The following is a 21,750-nucleotide window of genomic DNA, read 5'->3' as shown; positions in this document are numbered from 1 at the left end:
CCGAATGCCACACCCCAAATCCCTGATTTTAACCTAAAACCAACCCTAAGCATCACCACAAATAATTCCCAACCAACTCCTGTGTGTAGCTGAACATCTTCCTAAGTATCAACCATAAAAAAAAGATAATTGTGCTTTTCAGGGCAATAAAATAACTTATCAATACTTACTGAAAACTGCTCTGCTTTTAATACTTTTTATATATATATTTTTTTTGTCGTTTCATACTCAGATGAGCTCCTGACAACCAGCCAGCAGCAGGAGCAGCTCCCACCCCTCCTGCTCCAGCGTTCCCATGATTAGTTCCTCCAGGCGCTTTGATTGAAGAGCGTTGCCTAAAGGTCTCCACCTCCTCCTAATTAAACACAATTTGTCTCAAGCACAGCGGCTTTGGCAAAGCGGGGCTGAGGAAATAAATGATGGGTGGGCTGGGAAGAGAAATGGTTTCATCTCGAGCGCTCATTTATTCCCAGCTCAGCGCTGAGGAGTGAGGAAAGGTCTCTGAAAAGTGGCAATTTGGTAAATTTGGGGTGAATCTTTCAGCTCTTGGACATCCGTGGCAGTGAAACCACAATCTCTGTAAATTAATGGGGAGTCAGTGATGTGCAGAGCTTTATTTTCACCTCTTTTCTGTGCTTGGTTTGTTTGAGTTTATCAAGACATCGGGGCAGGAGTGGAAAAGGAGCAATCCTGTTTGGGAATTCTGAGCATTGGGCAAAAATAATAATAATAATAATAATAATAATAATAATAATAATAATAATAATAATAATAATAGGTGACCTCCTTGTACTGGGACCCCATTGCTGGAGCTCATCGACAGCCAGGGCTCTGCCTTTCCCTTCTGCACCACTAACAGCTGCTTAATTATTAATTATTGCTGCCCAATATTGTTAATTGAGAAGCTGTGGCTGCCCATGGAGGTGCCCAAGCCCAGGCTGGGTGGGGCTGAAGGAGAACGAATGAGAACAGTCAAAGGTTAAAATAAAGCAAGGTTTGATCTGGTTGAGACCAGTGCTCCCCTGGATCTATTTTATAACCAGCAGAGTGATCACTAAGGGAAGGCAAGAAGAGGAGAGTTTACCCTCACATTATCCCCTCCAAACCCCACTGCTCCCCTTCCCAGAGCACAGCCTAAATCCTGCAGGGTCCCATTTCCAGCCAGAGCACCGTGGTTTGCTCAGCCAGAAGAGCAATAAAATGCAATAATTCAAAATAAACTGGGATTTCCCTTTCTGTATCCTCCCAGGCAAACGCCCCAGGGTGTGCTGGCTGCTGGCTGCTGAAGGGGCTGTGCAAGTTTAGGGTCAGAAAATCATGGAATTATGGAATACTCTGAGCTGGAGGGGACCCCAAGGATCATCAGTCCCACCCCTGGCCCTGCACAGACACCCCAAAAATCCCACCCTGGGCTCTGGAGCTCTGGCAGTGCCCAGCACCCTCTGGGAGAAGAATTTCCCCCTAAAATCCACCCCAAACCTCCCCTGTCCCAGCTCCAGTCCCTGTCCCAGAGGTTGGAGGAATTTGTGCACTCAAACAGGGATGGACATCTTTAAATACAAATTCCACCTAAGTGGGCAAAGGGATTTTCACTGAAGGGTTGGAAGTGCTGAGAAAAGAGTTCTAGACTAGAAAATTAGAGGTGAAGCCTCATCACTGCTGCTTAGAGGCAAAATGAGAATATTAGAGGGTTGTGACAGGTAAACAGTGATATACCTGTTCCTGCTGATGCTGTCACAGCAGCTAAATAAAAGAGCTGTAATGATTTGAGATGATTCCTTGTAACTCTGCATTTTTCCTTTTGGAGAATTCTACAGGTTCAGTCTCTCTCCAGCGAGCCTGAGTGACAGATTTACATCGTATTCCCAAGATAGTTATTAAAATAATTTCCCTTGACAGTTCTCTGGCTGCATCACTCCCCCTTCTCTGTGTCCCAGCCATATGGCTCTGCTTGCTTCCCATTCCCAGTGTTTTGCTGTGGTGTGAGATGAAATTCCTGGTCCTTTCCTCTCAGAGCCACAGGATAACCAGAGCTGGAAGGGACCCCAAGGACCCCAATCCTCAGGGGATCCCACCTGAGACTGCTGCAGGGCTGGGAGAGCTGGGGTGACACTGGGGAGGAGAAGGATCCAGGGAGAGCTCAGAGCCCCTGGCAGGGCCTGGAGGGATCCAGGAGAGCTGGAGAGGGGACAAGGGATGGGGGACAGGACACAGGAATGGATTCCCAGAGGGTGTTGTTGGGTAGGTGAGGTGTTTTGCACAAAGCATGATTTCAGAGAGGTGTTGCCTTCCTGGACCAGTGAGCCTTTCCTATTCTGTGTGACACGACCTGCCCTATATAAGTGCAGTGTAAATAAATATAATAATATTTCTGTAAATAAAGCTCTCTCTCTCTTTTGCTTCTCCATTACACAAAGAACTATGCTGGACTATCCTTTTTGCCACTCTCCTACAAAGAGGGTAGGGATGGGTGGGATTTTGGGATGGAATTCCCAGAGCAGCTGTGGCTGTCCCTGATCACTGGCAGTGCCCAAATCCAGGCTGGACATGGGGCTGGGACACCCTGGGGCAGGGGAGGTGTCCCTGCCATGGCAGGGGTGGCACTGGGGGGGATTTAAGGCTCCCCCAACCCAGTCTGGGGTTTTATGAAGCTGCAGTTTAATTACACAGCTCTCCCTTGGAGGTCAGGGCCTTCCCTGTGCCCCTCCCCACCCCACTGGGGAGCCCAGGGAAAGGATTCACCCTCCCCATGGCCCTGAGGTGGTTTCCAGTGGGCAGCAGCTGAGCAAGTTCCCAGTGCCTCCACTCAGTCCGAGGGAGGAAAGGTTCGTTCTCTGGGTTATGATATGAATTTATCCAGTATTTATTTTTGTTCTCGTACAAAGCCCAGAAATTAGCAATGATTATCTAACACTGGAACTTGGAATTGCTTTCCACATTATTAATTCCTCCTCTGGAGCTGCTGCCCCCATCCCACGGCAACGTGTGGGGAGCGGTGTGATTTAATCTCCCCGACTTCGGGCGGCATGGGAACTGCTGCCATTAATGGGGATTAATGGCCTCATTAATATTCATATTCCACAGGCACTTAACACCCAATTAACATCCGGCTGTTGCCTGCCCAGCAGTTTGGGATGCCTGACCAGAGACAGCCACGCGGAATTCCAGGAGAATTCCACTCCCCACTCATTCCCTGCGGGAAAACGAGGTGGGATTTTGGGTTGTTCCCAGGAGGGAAGCACAGCCCAGCCCAGCCCGGAGATGCAGCAGTTTGCACGGGGCATTGTCCCCAGAACGGGATTTTAACAGGATTTTAATGGAATTTTAATGGGATTTTAACAGCCCGGTGATGCCGCAGGAGGGTTTGAGAACGAGCAGCAGCTCGGGGCGCTGCGCTGGGTTAACAAAGAAATCTTCCATGAATTCAGCCTGGGAATAGGATGCGGTCCCTGCTCCCCTGGTTGGGTGACAGAGCAAACTGGCACCTGAATGGGCCCATGGCAGAGATCAGTGGGAGTGACAGATGGATCCTGTGCCCCAAAAACCACCCTGATCCCAATCCAGGGGGTAAATCAAACCTGCAGAAAGGTCAGAGAGCAGTGACAGATGGACCCTGTGCCCCAAAACCACCCTGACCCCAATCCAGGGCATAAATCAAACCTGCAGGAGGGTCAGAGAGCAGTGACAGATGGATCCTGTGCCCCAAAACCACCCTGACCCCAATCCAGGGGGTAAATCAAACCTGCAGGAGGGTCAGAGAGCAGTGACAGATGGATCCTGTGCCCCAAAACCACCCTGACCCCAATCCAGGGGGTAAATCAAACCTGCAGGAGGGTCAGAGAGCAGTGACAGATGGACAGAGATCCTGTGCCCCAAAAACCACCCAGACCCCAATAGCAAGGGATAAATCAAACCTGCAGGAGGGTCAGAGAGCAGTGACAGATGGACAGGGATCCTGTGCCCCAAAAACCACCCTGATCCCAATCCAGGGGGTAAATCAAACCTGCAGGAGGGTCAGAGAGCAGTGACAGATGGATCCTGTGCCCCAAAACCACCCTGACTCCAAAAACAAGGGACAAATTAAACCTGCAGGATGGTCAGAGCAAGAGGGTTGACAGATGGATCCTGTGCCCCAAAACCACCCAGACCCCAATAACGAGGGATAAATCAAACCTGCAGCAGAGTCAGAGAGGGTGACAAATAGATCCTGTGCCCCAAAACCACCCTGACCCCAATCCAAGGGACAAATCAAACCTGCAGCAGGGTCAGAGGGAGAGGGGCTGGGGCTGAGCACCCCAAACCGGCTTAATTAGGGCCCAGCTAATGACCCTGCAGAGCAGCACTGCCCGTGGAGGGAGAGCCACAGCAGGGGCTGCTCTGTGCCCTCGGGGCAGCCAGCAACGAGCAAATCAGTAAAATCCCGATTAATTAATGATAAAGGACAGTTAAAAGCCACTCAGCCCATTCTGTTGGCCCAGGCAGTGACGGGGGCAAGGATTGCCCTTGCCCCAGTGCTTCAGTGGGACTGGTTAAACTGGTTTGACTGGGGCTGAGTGAGCCTGTTCCCGTAAATCAATGGAGCCTGGAGCAGGGAATGGTTTCTGGTTCCTAAAGGGCTCTGGGTGTCTGTGCTGAGCAGAGTTAAGAAGGAAATAATTCGCCTCAGCTTTCAAACCCCGGGGCTGGGCTGAGGAAAGTTCCACTCACAGATCGCTGTTATCACACCCAGGGAGTTGGGAATATTTATGGGCAAAATATTTGGGCATGCCGACTCCATCCAGTTCAGTGGGAACACAAAACAAAGCCTCTTCTGCTTTGAAGTGTTTGCACAGAATGACTTCTCCTCCAAAGCACCCCTTTCACTGTGTAAGGGAACATTTCTTGTGTTAATTATAATTCCTTTTGCCAGGATCTGTTTTACATAACAAAGCTAATCTGCCAACTATTAAGGAAATTTCCCCATTTTCTCTTACAGATGATAGAAGGGGAAATAATATCATATTTTAAATGCAAAGTGGGGATGATTAAAATTTCAGTCCAAATAAAATAAGAACGTTTCTGAATCCCAGAGACGACAAAACAAGTAATCCACGGGGGTCAACAGAATAACTCACAATTCTCTACTTGAGCCTTTGGTGTTACAAAGCTTTTTGTAAGTAAGCAATTTTTAGCTGTTTATTCTGCTCCTTGTAATGTCTTCAGCAGCGCTGGCCTTGAGGCAGGTTTGGAATCAGAGGCTTAGGAGCGCTCTGGTTTTATCCAGCTCCTGAAGTGCCTCTTTATCCATTCAAATCTGCACACTCACATTCAGCCCCACGTCTGTCTCGTGAGGTTTGTGTTTAATCCTTTCCTCATAAACGAACGTATTAAACGGAGGGGAGAGATGTTCGAAACATCAGGTGAAAAGAGGAAAAAAAAATAATAAAAAAGGGATGCTCAAACCTACAGTAAGAGATGCTGTGCGTGCATCTCCTTGAGCACAGCGCTCAGAATTCACCCTCGGGGCTGCCTGCACGAATTCCCGAGCTTTTATGGGAACAGCTGGGATAAAAGACCGGCGATAAGCGGTGTAACAGGAGCCGGAGCCACACTGAGGGTTGTGTCACAGCCAGAGCTGAGCGGTTCGGGATCCTGCGCTGCTCGCCATCCTCCCTCCTCCCGCCTGGCAAACGGCAGCACCCGGGCTCTGCTGACCTCAGGGTGGGGTTCCACTGCCAGGAAACTCCCCGGAGCATCCCCAGCCCAGCCCGAATTCTGCCTCGCAGGGGACAGCAGCCCCCGGGGGAAAGGGAGAGAATCGGAGTCCCTCAGGCTGGAAAAGCCAAAGCCAACCCTTCAGCACTGCCAGGTCACCCCAAACGTGTCCCCAAGGGCCACAGGGCACGGAAATCCCTGCAGGGATGGGGACCCTGCCCTGGCCTGGGCTGGAAACCCTTCCCAGGAAAAAATTCCATCTCCAGCTCAGCCTCCCCTGTCCCTGTCCCCTGTCCCTGTCCCACTGTCCCTGTTCCCTGTCCCCGTCCTCTCACTGTCTCACTGTCCCTGTCCCCTGTCCCTGTCCCCATCCCCATCCCTGTCCCATCCTTGTCCTTGCCCCTGTCCCTGTCCCATCCTTGTCCTTGCCCCTGTCCCTGTCCCATCCCTGTCCCTGTTCCATCCCTGTCCCTGTCCCATCCCTGTTCCCTGTCACTGTCCCTGTCCCATCCCCGTCCCCATCCCCATCCCTGTCCCATCCCTGTCCCTGTACCTGCCCTGTCCCTGCCCCCATCCCTGTTCCCTGTCCCCTGTCCCCTGTCCCTGTCCCATCCCTGTCCCCTCCTGTGTCCCTGCCAGGAACAGAAACCACGGGATTTTTGCCCCAGAATCTCTGGGTGGACAACTGAAAAAGTTTTCTTCACACCTTCAGGAAAGCTGTGCAATCAAAGCTCCTCTCCTTCAGCTGGAGGTTTTCCAGGCAGGAAACATTCCATCCCAGTCCTTTGGAGCTGCCTTTCAGGCTCCTCTCAGTTCAGTCCTGCAGGATGAATCTGCCACTTCCCTTCCTCGTCTCCAGAAATTTTCCTAAATTAGCTCCCTGCATTCTTTTTAAAGACAGGCGTTTGGTTCTGCTCTTTCCAACTGGTGGATTTGGCTGCTTGCAAATATCAGATATTGTCATCATCCTCCCTTCACCCTTTCCTAGGCTAAGAAATGGAAATTAAACTCTGGGGGGTTGGAAATGAAGAAGGAATGTAAGGAAATGCTCCTGGAGTGTGGAGCCTGAGGAGGAGCTGCTGAACCAGAGCTTTCCTCTGCCTGGGTGGTTTTTTTTGGGTTTTCTCCCAAAACCACGAACCCAGCACAAAACATTTCTCTTCTCCAAGTTCCCAGCTCATAAATCCAGGCCGTGGAATAAATCCCAAGGCAAGGATGAAGTGCTGCAGGTCTGTGCCTTTCTCCTCTTCCTCTGCTTTTCCCCAGGAGCCCCTTGCCCTTCTCCTGCTGATGGATTATCACTGCTCAGCAGAGCTGGGGCACCCTGCATGGCTCAGGGGCTCTAGGGGGACAGCAGCTCGTGCAGCAGCGCTGCTGAGGCACAGCTGGCACCAGGGACACAAATCAGGGATTTCTCTGCCCAGGGGAACCATCCCATCTCTCAGGCTGACAGGGATTTAAAGGCAGAATAGTCAAACTCACGGCTCCTGGGGGAGGAGCAGCAGCAGGTCCCAGGAGTCTGCAGCTCAGGGGAAGGCAGAGGCAGCAGAACCTCTGCCGTGATTTCCTCTGCCACCATCTCACCTTCCATCCACCTCACCTGCCACCATCTCACCTGCCATCATCATCTCTGCCACCATCTCCTGTGCCACATCTCCTGTGCCACCATCTCCTGTGTCTGACTCTCCTGTGCCACCATCTCCTGTGTCACATCTCCTGTGCCACATCTCCTGTGTCACCATCTCCTGTGCCACCATCTCCTCTGTCACCATCTCCTGTGCCATATCTCCTGTGCCACCATCTCCTGTGCCACCATCTCCTGTGCCACATCTCCTGTGTCACATCTCCTGTGTCACCATCTCCTGTGCCACCCTGTGTCACATCTCCTGTGTCACATCTCCTGTGCCACCATCTCCTCTGTCACATCTCCTGTGTCACCATCTCCTGTGCCACATCTCCTGTGTCACATCTCCTGTGTCACATCTCCTGTGTCACATCTCCTGTGTCACCATCTCCTGTGTCACATCTCCATGTGCCACCCTGTGTCACCATCTCCTGTGTCACCATCTCCTGTGTCACATCTCCTGTGTCACATCTCCTGTGTCACATCTCCTGTGCCACCCTGTGTCACCATCTCCTGTGTCACATCTCCTGTGTCACATCTCCTGTGTCACATCTCCTGTGTCACATCTCCTGTGCCACATCTCCCCAGCCCTTCCATGGACATGGAGCAGAAGGAAATGAGCTTTTGCAGCTCCCCTCACCTCATTCCCATTGTTCCCATAAACTCCACAGCCCCTGTTCTCCAGAAGGGTTTGGGATCCTTTTGGCAGCCTGGGGCTCCCAGGACATTCCCAGCTGGGTGGGTTTGTTTCACTGAGGGGCATGAATTATTATTTTCTTTAACCTAACATTTTTTTTAGGGGATGATGATTCATGTTTTTGCTTTATCCCATATTTTTTCCTCTTTCTGTGCCTGGCATTGCCATGTAACACAAGAAGCTCCTGAAAGACCCTTTGGACTCTTTTTTTGGACACTTTTAGCCAGACTCTCAGGGGTCACCACCCACTTAATTCAGTGGAGCAGAACCAGCCCTCCTCAGCCCCAGGGGAAATGTTCATTTTGTGTCCATTGTCCTGTGCCTGCAGATTCCAGAGGATGGAAATCCCAGGCTCCCGATGGGAACTGGGCTGCAGCCGTGGCTGAAGCACCTCCAACGTGGCAGAATGATGAGTTTCAGATGAGAGCAGATAAAATATCCCTGATTTCATCCCTGCAAATGAGATCACCTCCCTACACCAACATTCCTGCACCCTGAGCCTGCAGAGCAGGGAAAAACCACTCAGAGTTATTCCAGAGTGCCTGATCCCCCGCAGCTCTGGAGGGATTTAATGAGTGGGTAAAACTCACAAATCCTGGAGACAGTGCTGCTTTCCCAGCTCTGTTCCTCCCTGTGCTGAGCAGGGACAAGATGATAACAGAGGCTGGCACCAGCAAGTTAATTCTGTAAAGAAAACTGACACCCTGCTCGAGTGCTGGCAATTTAAAAGAGTAATGGATTGTCAGTTTTAGCTGGGAAGTGGTTGTTAGATGATTTTGAAGTCTTTTGCATATTTATTTTGTCCCACTTTAAATAAATTTGGGAAAGATTTATCTCGTTAGCTTCAAATGCAAGTCCCTCTTGGCCTGGCTGAGGAAAGAAATTAGACTTTGCAAACATTGCAAAGACTAAATCAATACATTAATATTTAGGGGACATTAAGGGGGTTTATTAAACAGAAAAAGGGCCTAGAGTATTACTTTGGGAACATTATACATGCTTAAATAAAAACCCGAGGTTGTGGTTCCTGACTGAATCTGTAAAAGGCATTTCCATGGATAACTGAATTATTTATGGTCCTGTGTAAATGGAGGGATTGGGGTCTCTCTCCTGGTGCCATCCCCTGAGAATTCCCTATTCCATCCCAGGATAACTCCTATTCCATCCCAGATTAACTCCCTGTTCCATCCCAGAATAACTCCCTGTTCCATCCCAGATTAACTCCTGTTCCATCCCAAGATAACTCCCTGTTCCATCCCAGGATAACTCCCTGTTCCATCCCAGAATAATTCCCATTACATCCCATAATATACCCTGTTCCATCCCAGAATATTCCCCTGTTCCATCCCAGGATAATTCCCATTACATCCCAGAATATACCCTGTTCCATCCCAGAATATTCCCCTGTTCCATCCCAGGATAATTCCCATTACATCCCATAATATCCCCCTGTTCCATCCCAGGCTCACCCCGTTATTCCCAAGGGATCCCCCTGTGAATTCCCCAGGGATTAATGGTGATTGCCAGTTCAGCTCTTCTGTATTCATTGCTTTATGACTCATAAAAATGCAAAAGAAAATGTTAATGATGATTGCACCGAAGACTAATAAGTTAAAGCCTCAGGTTATACTTTGCATTTCTGAAGATATAAATGCAATTGCTTAATAATTATGCATATTTTTAACTATTGAGTTATTATTTCTCTATATGCCTGTAGTTAGCCTAATTAATTTTAAGCTCCTGTTGATATATTTTACACATGCAATTAATTCCCAACTTGTTTTTTTAGCCCTTGCATGAGGGCATTAATTATTAGGGAGACAATCAAAAGCAAGGATTGTTCACCCTGGAACAACAGAATAAATATAAAATCCACGTGAAAACTGACACCAGGGCTCTGAGTGCTGAGAGCAGGGAACTGTCTGGGGGAAACACGTGGAATGTGCTGGGAGGGGAGGAGGGAAAGATTCAAGGAAGGAAGGAAGGAAGGAAGGAAGGAAGGAAGGAAGGAAGGAAGGAAGGAAAGACTGATTCCAGAATTCCAGGAAGGATTCCAGGAAGGATTCCAGGAAGGAAGGAAGGAAGGATGGATGGGTGGATGGATGGATGGATGGATGGATGGATGATGGATGGATGGATGGATGGATGATGGATGATGGATGATGGATGGATGGATGGGTGGATGGATGGATGGATGGATGGATGATGGAGGATGGATGGATGAATGGATGATGGATGGATGGATGGATGGATGGATGGATGGATGGATGATGGATGGATGGATGGATGATGGATGGATGGATGGATGGATGGATGGATGATGGATGGATGAATGGATGATGGATGGATGGATGGATGATGGATGGATGATGGATGGATGATGGATGGATGGATGGATGATGGATGGATGATGGATGGATGGATGGATGGATGGATGGATGATGGATGGATGGATTTCAGGAAGGAAGGAAAGAAGGAAGGATTCCAGGATTCCAGGAAGGAAAGAAGGAGAGAAGGAAAGAAGGAAGGAAAAAAGGAAAGAAGGAAAGATTGATTCCAGGAAGGAAAGATTCCAGGAAGGGTTCCAGGAAGGAAGGAAGGAAAGATTCCAGGAAGGAAGGAAGGAAGGAAGGAAGGAAGGATTGCAGGAAGGAAGGAAAGATTCCAGGAAGCAAGGAAGGAAGGAAGGAAGGATTGCAGGAAGGAAGGGAAGATTCCAGGATTGCAGGATTGCAGGATTCCAGGAGGGAAGGGAAGATTCCAGGATCGCAGGAGTGCAGGAAGGACCCGCCCCGGCCGGCCCCGCCCGCCAGGCGCGTACCTTGCACGGTCAGGTGCACCTGCATGGTCCTGGGCGTGTGCTGGGTCTGCACGGAGCAGGTGTAGGGCCCGTCGTCCGTCACGTCCACGTCCTGGATCTGCAGGCTGTACTCCCTGCGGTTGGCCGTGGCGATGGACACGCGCGGATCCACCGACCACTTGTCGCCGCCCGCGAAGATGATGCTGGAGCGGTTCAGCCAGGCCCCCTTGGAGGCTCCATCTTCCAGGTAGCACCTGGGGGCGAGAGGAGCCGTGGGCACGGGGCTGCAGGAGCTGCTGGAGGCCACTCCCAGCCCTGGTTTATCCAGGTGAACGCACACCCGGAGCCGTTCCGCTCGGAATCGCGCTGGGCGCCAAAGCCCGGCTTGCAAACACCAATAATGACACAAACACGATAATGATACCGAAATAATGAGAAAAAGGACTAATGTAGATATAGTAGTAGTAGTAGTAGTCATGCTAAGGCTTAGAAAACTGCAGTTCTCGGACAGGCCCTGGGAACCAGCCCTGGGAATGAGCTGGAGACTGTGAAACAATAATCAAAGGATTTAGTAGAGCATATAGAACATTTAGAAACTTTCAAGATAAGGCTAAAGTATAATAATAAATAAAGGGTTCTGGTGGTGGGAAGACACGCAAGGGGGATTAAAGGGGGGTAGCCTATAGTTCTGAGTAGACAAGCATGCAGAATTTATAACTTTTAGGAATGATATCTACAAGATTTATGTATCTGTATTGTCTTGAAGAATGTGTACTTCTGCACGTAGATCACTTTGTAAAAAGGTATAAAAACCTGACGAAAAAGGGAACTGTGGGATCCTGACTTTGGACGCTAGTCTGCAGGTTCCCTGGGCCCTGAATAAAGCACCGCATAAACTAACTCTGTTAGTTTGTGTTCTTTTGGGGCATCGGGCAACAATAACACAAACACAATAACCACTGACACAGCTGCTGCTCTGCTCCCCCTGCGCCCTCCTCCTGCTGGAGCAGCAGGAGGGAAGTCTCAGGTGTTCCTGACCCAGCCCTTTGTCCTGCAGCACCAGCCTGGGCGCCATGGAAAATTCCTGCCCTGCTCCTGGGGCACAGCCACCCTCTGCTGAGCCCAGGAACCAGGGAAAACTTCCTGGGCATCAGAGCATCCAAACCAACTTCTCAGTGGGCTCATGGAGCCCCAGGACCCCTGATGGTTTGGGTGGGAAGGGACCTGACAGCCCAACTCCATTATCCCATTATCCCATCCCATTGGTCCCAATCCCATTGATCCCAATCCCATCCCATCCCATCCTATCAATCCTATCCCATCCCACTGATACCAATCCCATCCCTTTGGTCCCATCTCATCCCATTGATCCCATTCCATTGATCCCAATCCCATCCCATCCCACTGATCCCATCCCATCCCTATTGATCCCAATCCCATCCCATTAATCCCAATCCCATTAGTCCCAATCCCATCCCATTAATCCTAATCCCATCCCGTCCCATTGATCCCAATCCCATCCCTTGATGCTATCCCATTATCCCATCCCATTGATCCCAATCTCATCCCACTGATCCAATCCCATTATCCCATCCCATTGGTCCCATCCCATCCCATCGATCCCATCCCATGCCATTGATCCCAATCCCATCTCATTGATCCCATCCCCATCATCCCATCCCATTGATCCCATCCCACCCCATTGTCCAGCAGGGACAAGGGGGTCCCTCTCCAGGGCTGGCAGTGAGGGGACACCAGGGCAGGGAGAAGAGGCAGGAGCAGCTTCGTTCCCCGAGCTGATGGAGGAGCCTGAGCCTGCTGAGGGGCTGGGGGTGTTTAACCCTGGCTCAACCCCCTGAGCTCCAGTTTCCAATTCCAGCAAGGGGGAAAAGGCCGAGGGAAAAACAGGGAAAGCTCCATGGGCTGGGAGAAGGGAAGTGCAAACCCCAGAGCCATCGGGAAGGGATGCTGTGGCACTGGGAACCTGCATCTCTTCCCATAATTAACAACCCTTCAGGAAATGGGGAGAATGAATCCGGCGAATTTCAGACTCACCCCCATGCCCACCTTGGAGTTTAAAGCTTTGAAACTGTTTTAAAAGCTGAAGGAAGGTAGTAAGGGGGATAATACAAAGTTCAACAGACTAATGGGACATTTCTATTTCATAAAGAGCTTTCTACATGAAGGAAATCCAAGAGAAGAAGGGAAAGCAATAGAGCTCTTCCCTTTGATGAAACATTAAAATAAAACTGGGCCCACAGAAACTGGGGGGAGAAAATGGTGATTTGGTGGCTAAAGCATCCGGCAGTATTGTCTAAGTGGAAAATGACATTCCATTCAGGAATAAGGAACTGGAACCATCAGGCTGAAATGGTTCAGAAGCAAAGCACGAGAATAACCATTCATTTAATTAACGATCCCAGCATTCAGTCTGAAAGGGCTCTGAGAGAAGGTGAGGGATAAAAGATCCCCTTTTACAGAGCAGAGAATCGGGGTGTCACCGGGAAGGGGCACTTTGAGGCTGGGATCCCTGCAGGAGGATTTCTGTGGGGTCTGCTCCCACCCAGGGAAGGGAAGGAGCCTCTCTCAAAGCGCTGTGAGCGCTCTGAGCTCGGTTCCAGCGAGCAGCAGGTGGGAGAGGCACGGAGAGCTCCGGCTCACCGAGGTTTTTCTACCACCTTTCCTTCCCTGTGTTTCTGCAGCTGCTGGGGCCAGCCCATCCCAGCAAAGCCGGGCTGAGGAGCTGGCCCTGCCCCTGCCCGGGTGCATTTAGGGATGGATTTAGGGTCCCTCCCAACCCAAACCTCTCTGGGACTCTGTGAATCACAAATTAGCGTTTTTGCAGGCAGCCCTTACATTAATTTCATTAATTGCAGTCTCCCACTGTTTATTCGCACTCACACATCCAGAAAAAAAAAAAAAACAACAACAAAAACCAAAAACCAAAACCAGTCTTCCTTAAAAAAGAATTCCTTTAAAAAAAATTCACGGAATTCCTGAGGCTGGAAAAAACCTCCAGGGTCACAGGGTGGGATGGGTGAGCCTTGAAGCCCTTCCCAACCCCTCCCATCCTGGGATAACCCCCAAATCTCCTTCACCCCCAAAGCTCCTTCAGCACCCAAAGCTCCTTCACTCCCCAAAAACTCGTTCATCCTCCAAAGCTCCTTCACCCCCAAAAAATCCTTCATCCCCAAAACTCTTCACCCCAAAAATTCCTTTATCTCCAAAAACTCCTTCACCCCAAAACTCTTTCACCCCAAAAATTCCTTTATCGCCAAAACTCCTTCACCCCAAAAACTCCTTCACCTCCAAAACTCCTTCACCTCCAAAAACTCCTTCACCCCAAAAACTCCTTCACCTCCAAAAACTCCTTCACCCCCAAAAAATCCTTCACCCCAAAAACTCCTTCACCCCAAAAACTCCTTCACCTCCAAAAACTCCTTCACCCCCAAAAAATCCTTCATCTCCCAAAACTTCTTCACCCCAGAACCTCCTTCACCCCAAAAACTCTTTTATCCCCAAAACTCCTTCACCCCAAAAACTCCTTTATCCCCAAAACTCCTTTATCCCAAAAACTCCTTCACCTCCAAAACTCCTTCACCCCAAAAACTCTTTTATCCCCAAAACTCCTTTATCCCAAAAACTCCTTCACCTCCAAAACTCCTTCACCCCAAAAACTCTTTTATCCCCAAAACTCCTTTATCCCCAAAACTCCTTTATCCCAAAAACTCCTTCACCTGCAAAACTCCTTCACCTCCAAATCTCCTTTATCCCCAAAACTCCTTTATCCCCAAAACTCCTTCACCCCAAAAACTCCTTCAGCACCCAAAACTCCTTCAGCACCCAAAACTCCTTCACCCCCCAAAAATCCTTCATCTTGCAAAACTTCTTCACCCCAAAACCTCCTTCACCCCAAATCTCCTTCGCCCCCCGAGCTCTCCCCTGTCCCAGCTGTGCCCAGCTGCTCTCCAGCTCCATTATCCCGTGGTTTCTGTTTTCCCACCTCCCAGGTGGGCTGGGGTGGATAAAGTGCATATTTACCCCGTGGAGGCAGCAACCTGATGATTCATCTGGGAAATGTTTTCCCACCTAACAAATTTAATCCCTTTCTGTTTGCAAATCCCTCCCCAGCCCTGCAGTCCCAGTGATTGCCTGGAGCTCTCCTGCAGGACTCGACATCAGAGCTGTGCTGGGTTTTTTTTAGGGGAACAGAAATAAGGAAAATACAGGATTTTTTTACTGTTTAAAGGAAGTTTTTGCCTTCCCCCACCAAATCTTTATAGTTTCCTGAGGAAGAGCAGCCCCTCCTCAAGGTTTGTGTGCCCCAGGGCAGGGCAGTGATTCCAGCAGAGCAGCTTGAACACAAATAACAACAACAAAACCCTTCCTGCAGCAGTCTCTGGGAAATCAATCATTGAAAGGATGAGCAACAGTAAAAACTGCAAATATCAGTGCCCTGCCCTCACTTCTTCCCCTCCTCTCTTCCCTTTCCTCTCTTTCCCTAAATTCTGTTGGTATCAAACTCCCTGCACATCACAGCAACACTTCCCACAATGTGATTTTTAAAATCCATGCATTGAACCAATTATCCTTAGCAATTAATAATAGCACTGCAGCACAACTAAAGTAAGCATAGAATTCATCACATAAAAGTGACTTTTGCTCTTTTTACCTTCCCATGGCTTGGAAAAGTATTGATGAAACCATAGCTGAACTCAGCAGAGAATTCTTCTATATTTAAATTTGGAAGATTAGGAAAAAAAAGCACAATTTCTTTTTTAACTGATGATTGTAATCAGAAATTCCCCACACAACAAGCATAAAAAATAGATTTTAATGTTAACTGTCATACACGGCTGAGGGCACTTTATTATTTTTCCAATCATTATTAATGGGGATGATCTTCTGTAATTTGTAAGTATAGAAAAATATAGCCTCACCCAGCTTCCCTCAAGTTTTTAATCCTCTTTTTTCAATGCCTCCCACTTTCCCAGCTCTCCAGTCCATTATTCCACCATAATTAAAACAGAGATCCATTAATCTCTGTAAAAAACAGTTCTTCCAGTTGTTTAATTAAAACTGCTCAGGGCTGTGCTTGGCTGCCCTGCAGGAATTTCCTGGGAGCAGCCAGCCCTGCCTGCAGCAGAAACCCCAGCAAAGAGGGATATCCTGGGATATCCCAGATGTGGGATAGTCTGTGATATCCCAAATGTGAGATATCCTGGGATATCCCAGATGTGGGATAGTCTGTGATATCCCAAATGTGGGATAGTCTGTGATATCCCAGATGTTGGATATCCTGTGTCCAAATGTGAGATATCCTGGGATATCCCAGATATGGGATATTCTGTGCCCAAATGTGGGGTATTCTGATTCTCACATTCCCAAGGATTCCCACATTCCCGTGGGTTCTCACATTCCCAGGGATTCCCACATTCCCAGGGATTCTCACATTCCCAGGGATTCCCACATTTCCCACATTCCTAAAGATTCCTACATTCCCAGGGATTCCCATGGATTCCCACATTCCCAGGGATCCCACATTCCCAGTTATTCCCACATTCCCAAAGATTCCCACATTCCCAGTTGTTCCCACATTCCCAGTTATTCCCACACTCCCAAAGATTCCCACATTCCCAGTTATTCCCACTTTCCCAAAGATTCCCAGATTCCCAGTTATTCACACATTCCCAAGGATTCCCACATTCCCAGTTATTCCCACATTCCCAGTTGTTCCCACATTCCCAAGGATTCCCACTTTCCCAGTTGTTCCCACATTCCCAGTTATTCCCACATTCCCAAGGATTCTCACATTCCCAAAGATTCCCAGATTCCCAGTTATTCCCACATTCCCAAGGATTCCCACATTCCCAAGGATTCCCACTTTCCCAGTTATTCCCACATTCCCAAGGATTCCCACTTTCCCAGTTATTCCCACATTCCCAGTTATTCCCACATTCCCAGTTATTCCCACATTCCCAAGGACTCCCACATTCCCAAGGACTCCCACATTCCCAAGGATTCCCACTTTCCCAGTTATTCCCACATTCCCAGTTATTCCCACATTCCCAAGGATTCTCACATTCCCAAGGATTCCCACTTTCCCAGTTATTCCCACATTCCCAGTTATTCCCACATTCCCAAGGACTCCCACATTCCCAGTTATTCCCACATTCCCAAGGATTCCCACATTCCCAAGGATTCCCACATTCCCAGTTATTCCCACATTCCCAGGGATCCCACATTCCCAGTTATTCACACATTCCCAAGGATTCCCACATTCCCAGTTATTCCCACATTCCCAGTTGTTCCCACATTCCCAAGGATTCCCACTTTCCCAGTTATTCCCACATTCCCAGTTATTCCCACATTCCCAGTTATTCCCACATTCCCAAGGACTCCCACATTCCCAAGGACTCCCACATTCCCAAGGATTCCCACTTTCCCAGTTATTCCCACATTCCCAGTTATTCCCACATTCCCAAGGATTCTCACATTCCCAAGGATTCCCACTTTCCCAGTTATTCCCACATTCCCAGTTATTCCCACATTCCCAAGGACTCCCACATTCCCAGTTATTCCCACATTCCCAAGGATTCCCACATTCCCAAGGATTCCCACATTCCCAGTTATTCCCACATTCCCAAAGATTCCCAGATTCCCAGTTATTCCCACATTCCCAAGGATTCCCACACTCCCAGTTATTCCCACATTCCCATGGATTCCCACATTCCCAGTTATTCCCACACTCCCAGGGGTTTCCTGGCACACAACTCCAGCCGTGCCCTCGGTGGGATTTTCCCTCCTGAACCAGGAAATGGATTTTTCCCCGTGGCAAGGAGGGAGGATCTGCTGCTGCCACAACCGCCATAAATCCATCTGGATTTTTTAATTACACAGGAATATTCCCCGCCTTTCACAAACGCGTTTTCACATTAAAACGGGCACACACTGCAGTGCAAAGCTCACAGTTTTTGGTCATTAATCACTCCCTTCGTGGGAGTCCGTGTTTTTCCATCTGTGAAGGCTCAGGGATAATTTCCCACCCCTCTGTGGGTGTGAGAGCCCTGGTTCAGCTTCAGACAGGAACTCCCAAATCCATCACATTGTTTGGAATGTTGAAAAGGGTCTGGCTGCTGCATTTGGTATTTATTAATTCCTGGAGATTTATGGAAGAGAAACACCGACTTCCAGAAATTATGGAGAAGATATTGCCAATGTGGAAAAGCAAGGAAACAATTCCTCACGTGGCTCTGCCTTTGTGCTTGGCACTTTTCCTAAGGGAAAGGGCTCTTGGAAAATTTGGGAGCTGTTGTTTTATAGGACCATCAAAAATCAGAGTTTTTTACCACACAACACTGAAACAAAAATGAAAGGAATAAAAAATCACCATAAGCTCTGAGACCACAATGGGAATGTCCCAAACCTGGGAATGTCCAAACCTGGGAATGACCCAACCTGGGAAACGCCAAATCTGGGAAACCCCAAATCTGGGAATGCTCCAAACCTGGGAAACCCCAAATCTGGGAAACCCCAAACCTGGGAATGCTCCAAACCTGGGAAACCCCAAACCTGGGAATGTCCCAAACCTGGGAATGCTCCAACCTGGGAATTTCCCAAACCTGGGAATGCTCCAACCTGGGAAATCCCAAACCTGGAAAACCTCAAACCTGGGAATGCCCCAAACCTGGGAATGTCCCAAACCTGGGAACATCCCAAACATTCACCTCTCCTTTCCCTGCTGCTGCTGCCCAGGCTCCAGGGATTTCTCAATATTCTCAATATTCTCAATATTCTCAATATTCTCAATATTCTCAATATTCCTGCTCTTCCCCACCTTCTCCCTGAAAAGGCTTTTATGGCTATCAAAGCTTAATTAAAAAAAGACCTTTCCAGGTGCCAAAAGGTTGGTTTTTCCAATCTATTCAACATCTCCAGTGTGAGTGGGGAGGAGACAGCAGGGAGATAATTGTGTGCTGGGCCACGCCCTTCGTGGGGTCAGCCCTGATTCGGGACCTTCCCCAAGCCCTGCCCCACAGCTCCTCCAGGCTGGTTTAAATAAAATAATGGAGTTAATGACAGGAGCAAAACTACCTGGAGAGGAGTAATTCATCACGGCGTGTTCCGTGCCATTATCTTAAAAACATCCAGTGTAGTAATCACTTGAAGGAGTGATAACACATAATTGTGTGTTCTCTGAAATTATAGGTGAATGGGAGTTGCAGCTAATGAGAGCCAAATAGCAGCTCAGGAGCTGCGGTGATTACAGCAGATGTGGTGATGAATGCATTTATTATTGGGCTGTTGCAAAGCTTTTTATAGCAGAGACAGCACGTTTATAAATAAATAAGCAGCCCCGGAGGCAGCACGCGTCTGGCCGAGCTGCTCCTGCTGCAGGAACGCTCCAAAGCAGAGCAGGGCAGGTCCTGCCCAGACACCCCCATCCACCCCAAAGGATGCCCTGCTGCAGCTCTGGGAAGCCAAAGGAAAAGGTTCTGGAGCTGGTTTTGTGTGGGAGCCCAGAGTGTTCCTCTGCGTCTCAAAACTGCCCTGAGTGAGACCCTGGTGTCTGAATTCCAACCCCTGGGGGAAATTACCAACACAGAGGGAATGGAAACAAGCCACCAAAATTAGTAAAGTGGAAATTAGGCTGTTAGAACGTAGATAAATAGAGTTTTGGGGATGTTTGTGATAAGGGACACGTGGCCAAGGTGGAGAATTTGGGGTGTGGATATTCTTCCTCCTCCTTCTCCGTGCCATCCATGCTGGGTGACATGCTGGCACTCTCAGATTGGATGGGACAGAGCTGGACAGTTTAACAAAGTTGTATTGCATTGGGAAATAATTGTAAATACCTGGTGTGTAATTTAGACTATAAAAGATCAGTCCTGCCTCTGCCAGGCAGGTTCTGCCCTGGATGTCTGGTGAGCAGAGCGCTGTTCATGGACAAAGCATTCCTGAGATAAGGAACAATAAACAGCCATGGAAACCTCCAAGAACAGCTCCTGCATCTCTCGTGGGTGGGCATTGGAAAGAGCTGGTTCCAAACCACCTGCATGTCCACCAGAGGGGATCCCAGGGCTGAGACACCTCGGGCTGTGACATTTTTGGTGTTTCACGATCCCCACGTCCCTGTGCAGTGTGAGCTCCGGGAGCACAAAGCACCAAAATCTCGGCTCAGAGCCGGCCCCAGGATGGTCCGTGTGACCTCTGCAGTGTCCCCAGCAGGTCCCTCAGTGACAATCCCATCACACAGTGCTGCTGGCACACGCGGCCGCTCCTGCCGCCCCGTTTTTGTCAGAATGTTTCAGGAGCGATCTCCAACCCCCGGCAGAATGAAAACAAAATTTCCCAACACCGAAGGCTCCCACGAAATAGAGTTGCCTGCCCAGACTCATGGTGAAGGACTCGATTTGTCTCCCTCCTAGCAGGGTTGATCCATGATTTCATCTGGGCTTATCTCCCGGAACATTTACTTTGTTGATTTACCACCGGCTGGAATATTAGTGATAAATAATAAACGAAGGCAAATTTAATTGTGCTGCAGTCTTTCACCACAATGAATCTTTCAGGAGAGTCACAATGATCTCTTGATTTACAAGAGCAGGAACCGGTTGTGGATGGATGATGTAAATACAGGGACTTGGCACAGATGGCTCGGGCTGTGTTTGCCAGCAGCAGTCAGGGCTCTGGATGAACCTCCCAGCTGCCTGCTCCAGACTAATGAATCATTAATGACACCACTGAGCAGCCCCGGGGGCACAGCCTGCGGGGAAGGAGCCCCTGGAGCAGCCTGGACGGGAGGGGACACAGGGACGGACCGGGAGGGGACACAGGGATGGATGGAGAAGAGTCCCAGGGATGGATGGGGAGAGGGCACAGAGATGGGTGGGGAGGGGACACAGGGATGGATGAGGAGGGGACACAGGGATGGATGAGGAGGGGACACAGGGATGGATGGAGAAGGATCAAAGGGATGGATGGAGAAGGATCACAGAGATGGACCGGGAAGGATCACAGGGATGGATGGATGGATGGATGGATGGATGGATGGATGGATGGATGGATGGATGGATGGATGGATGGAGAAGGATCCAGGGATGGATGGAGAAGGGTCACAGGGATGGATGGATGGATGGATGGAAGGATGGATGGATGGATGGATGGATGGATGGATGGATGGATGGAGAAGGATCCAGGGATGGGTGGGGAAGGATCCTAGGGATGGATCAGCCCAAACAAGAAACATCCCTGGATACCCAAACAAGCCTTCAGCAATCGCCTTTCTAGAGGAACAGTCCAAACAAACACTGAGCTCTGAAACACTCACTGAGCACCCAAACAAACACTGAGAACCTAAACATGGAGTGCCTAAATAAACACCGAGCAGCTAAAAAATCCTTGAGCACCGAAGCAAAAATTGAACACCAAACTAGCACTGAGCACCTAAACACTGAGCACTTAAACAATTATTGAGCACTTAAACAATTATTGAGCACCTAAACACTGAGCACCTATACGAACATTGAGCACTTGAATATTGAGCACCTAAACCATGACTGAGCATTTAAACAAACACTGAGCACCCAAACATTCCAAACTTAAATAAACACTGAGCACTTAAACACTGAGCACTTAAAAAATCCTTGAACACCCAAACAAGCGCTGAGCACCCAAAAAAATAATTGAGCACTTAAATATTGAGCATTTAAAAAATCCTTGAGCACCTAAGCAAACTTTGAGCACTTAAGCAATCCTTGAACACCCAAACTAAGACTGAGCATTTAAATGTTGAGCACTTAAACAATTACTGAGCACTTAAAACAGTCATTGAGCACACAAACAAACACTGAGCGCTTAAACAATCGTTGAGCACCTAAACAAACATGGAACACACAAACATTGAGCACCTAAATGATTATTGAGCACCCAAAA

The 21,750-nt window shown here is 48.9% G+C and overlaps 1 protein-coding gene across 4 annotated transcripts in view; it reads right to left on the bottom strand.

Moving 5' to 3' along the window:
* NEGR1 (neuronal growth regulator 1) overlaps nucleotides 1–21,750 on the bottom strand; it is a 176,406-nt gene that overhangs the window by 87,847 nt on the left and 66,809 nt on the right. For all 4 annotated transcript variants that reach the window (XM_056497836.1, XM_056497837.1, XM_056497839.1 and 1 more), the window contains exon 2: nucleotides 10,837–11,069. In XM_056497836.1, the coding sequence (XP_056353811.1) occupies nucleotides 10,837–11,069 (233 nt within the window). The remainder of the gene's footprint in view (nucleotides 1–10,836; nucleotides 11,070–21,750) is intronic.

Source organism: Oenanthe melanoleuca, chromosome 8 (assembly GCF_029582105.1).
Source record: "Oenanthe melanoleuca isolate GR-GAL-2019-014 chromosome 8, OMel1.0, whole genome shotgun sequence".
Taxonomy (NCBI): Eukaryota; Metazoa; Chordata; class Aves; order Passeriformes; family Muscicapidae; genus Oenanthe; species Oenanthe melanoleuca.
This window is presented reverse-complemented; position numbering and strand designations above follow the sequence as displayed.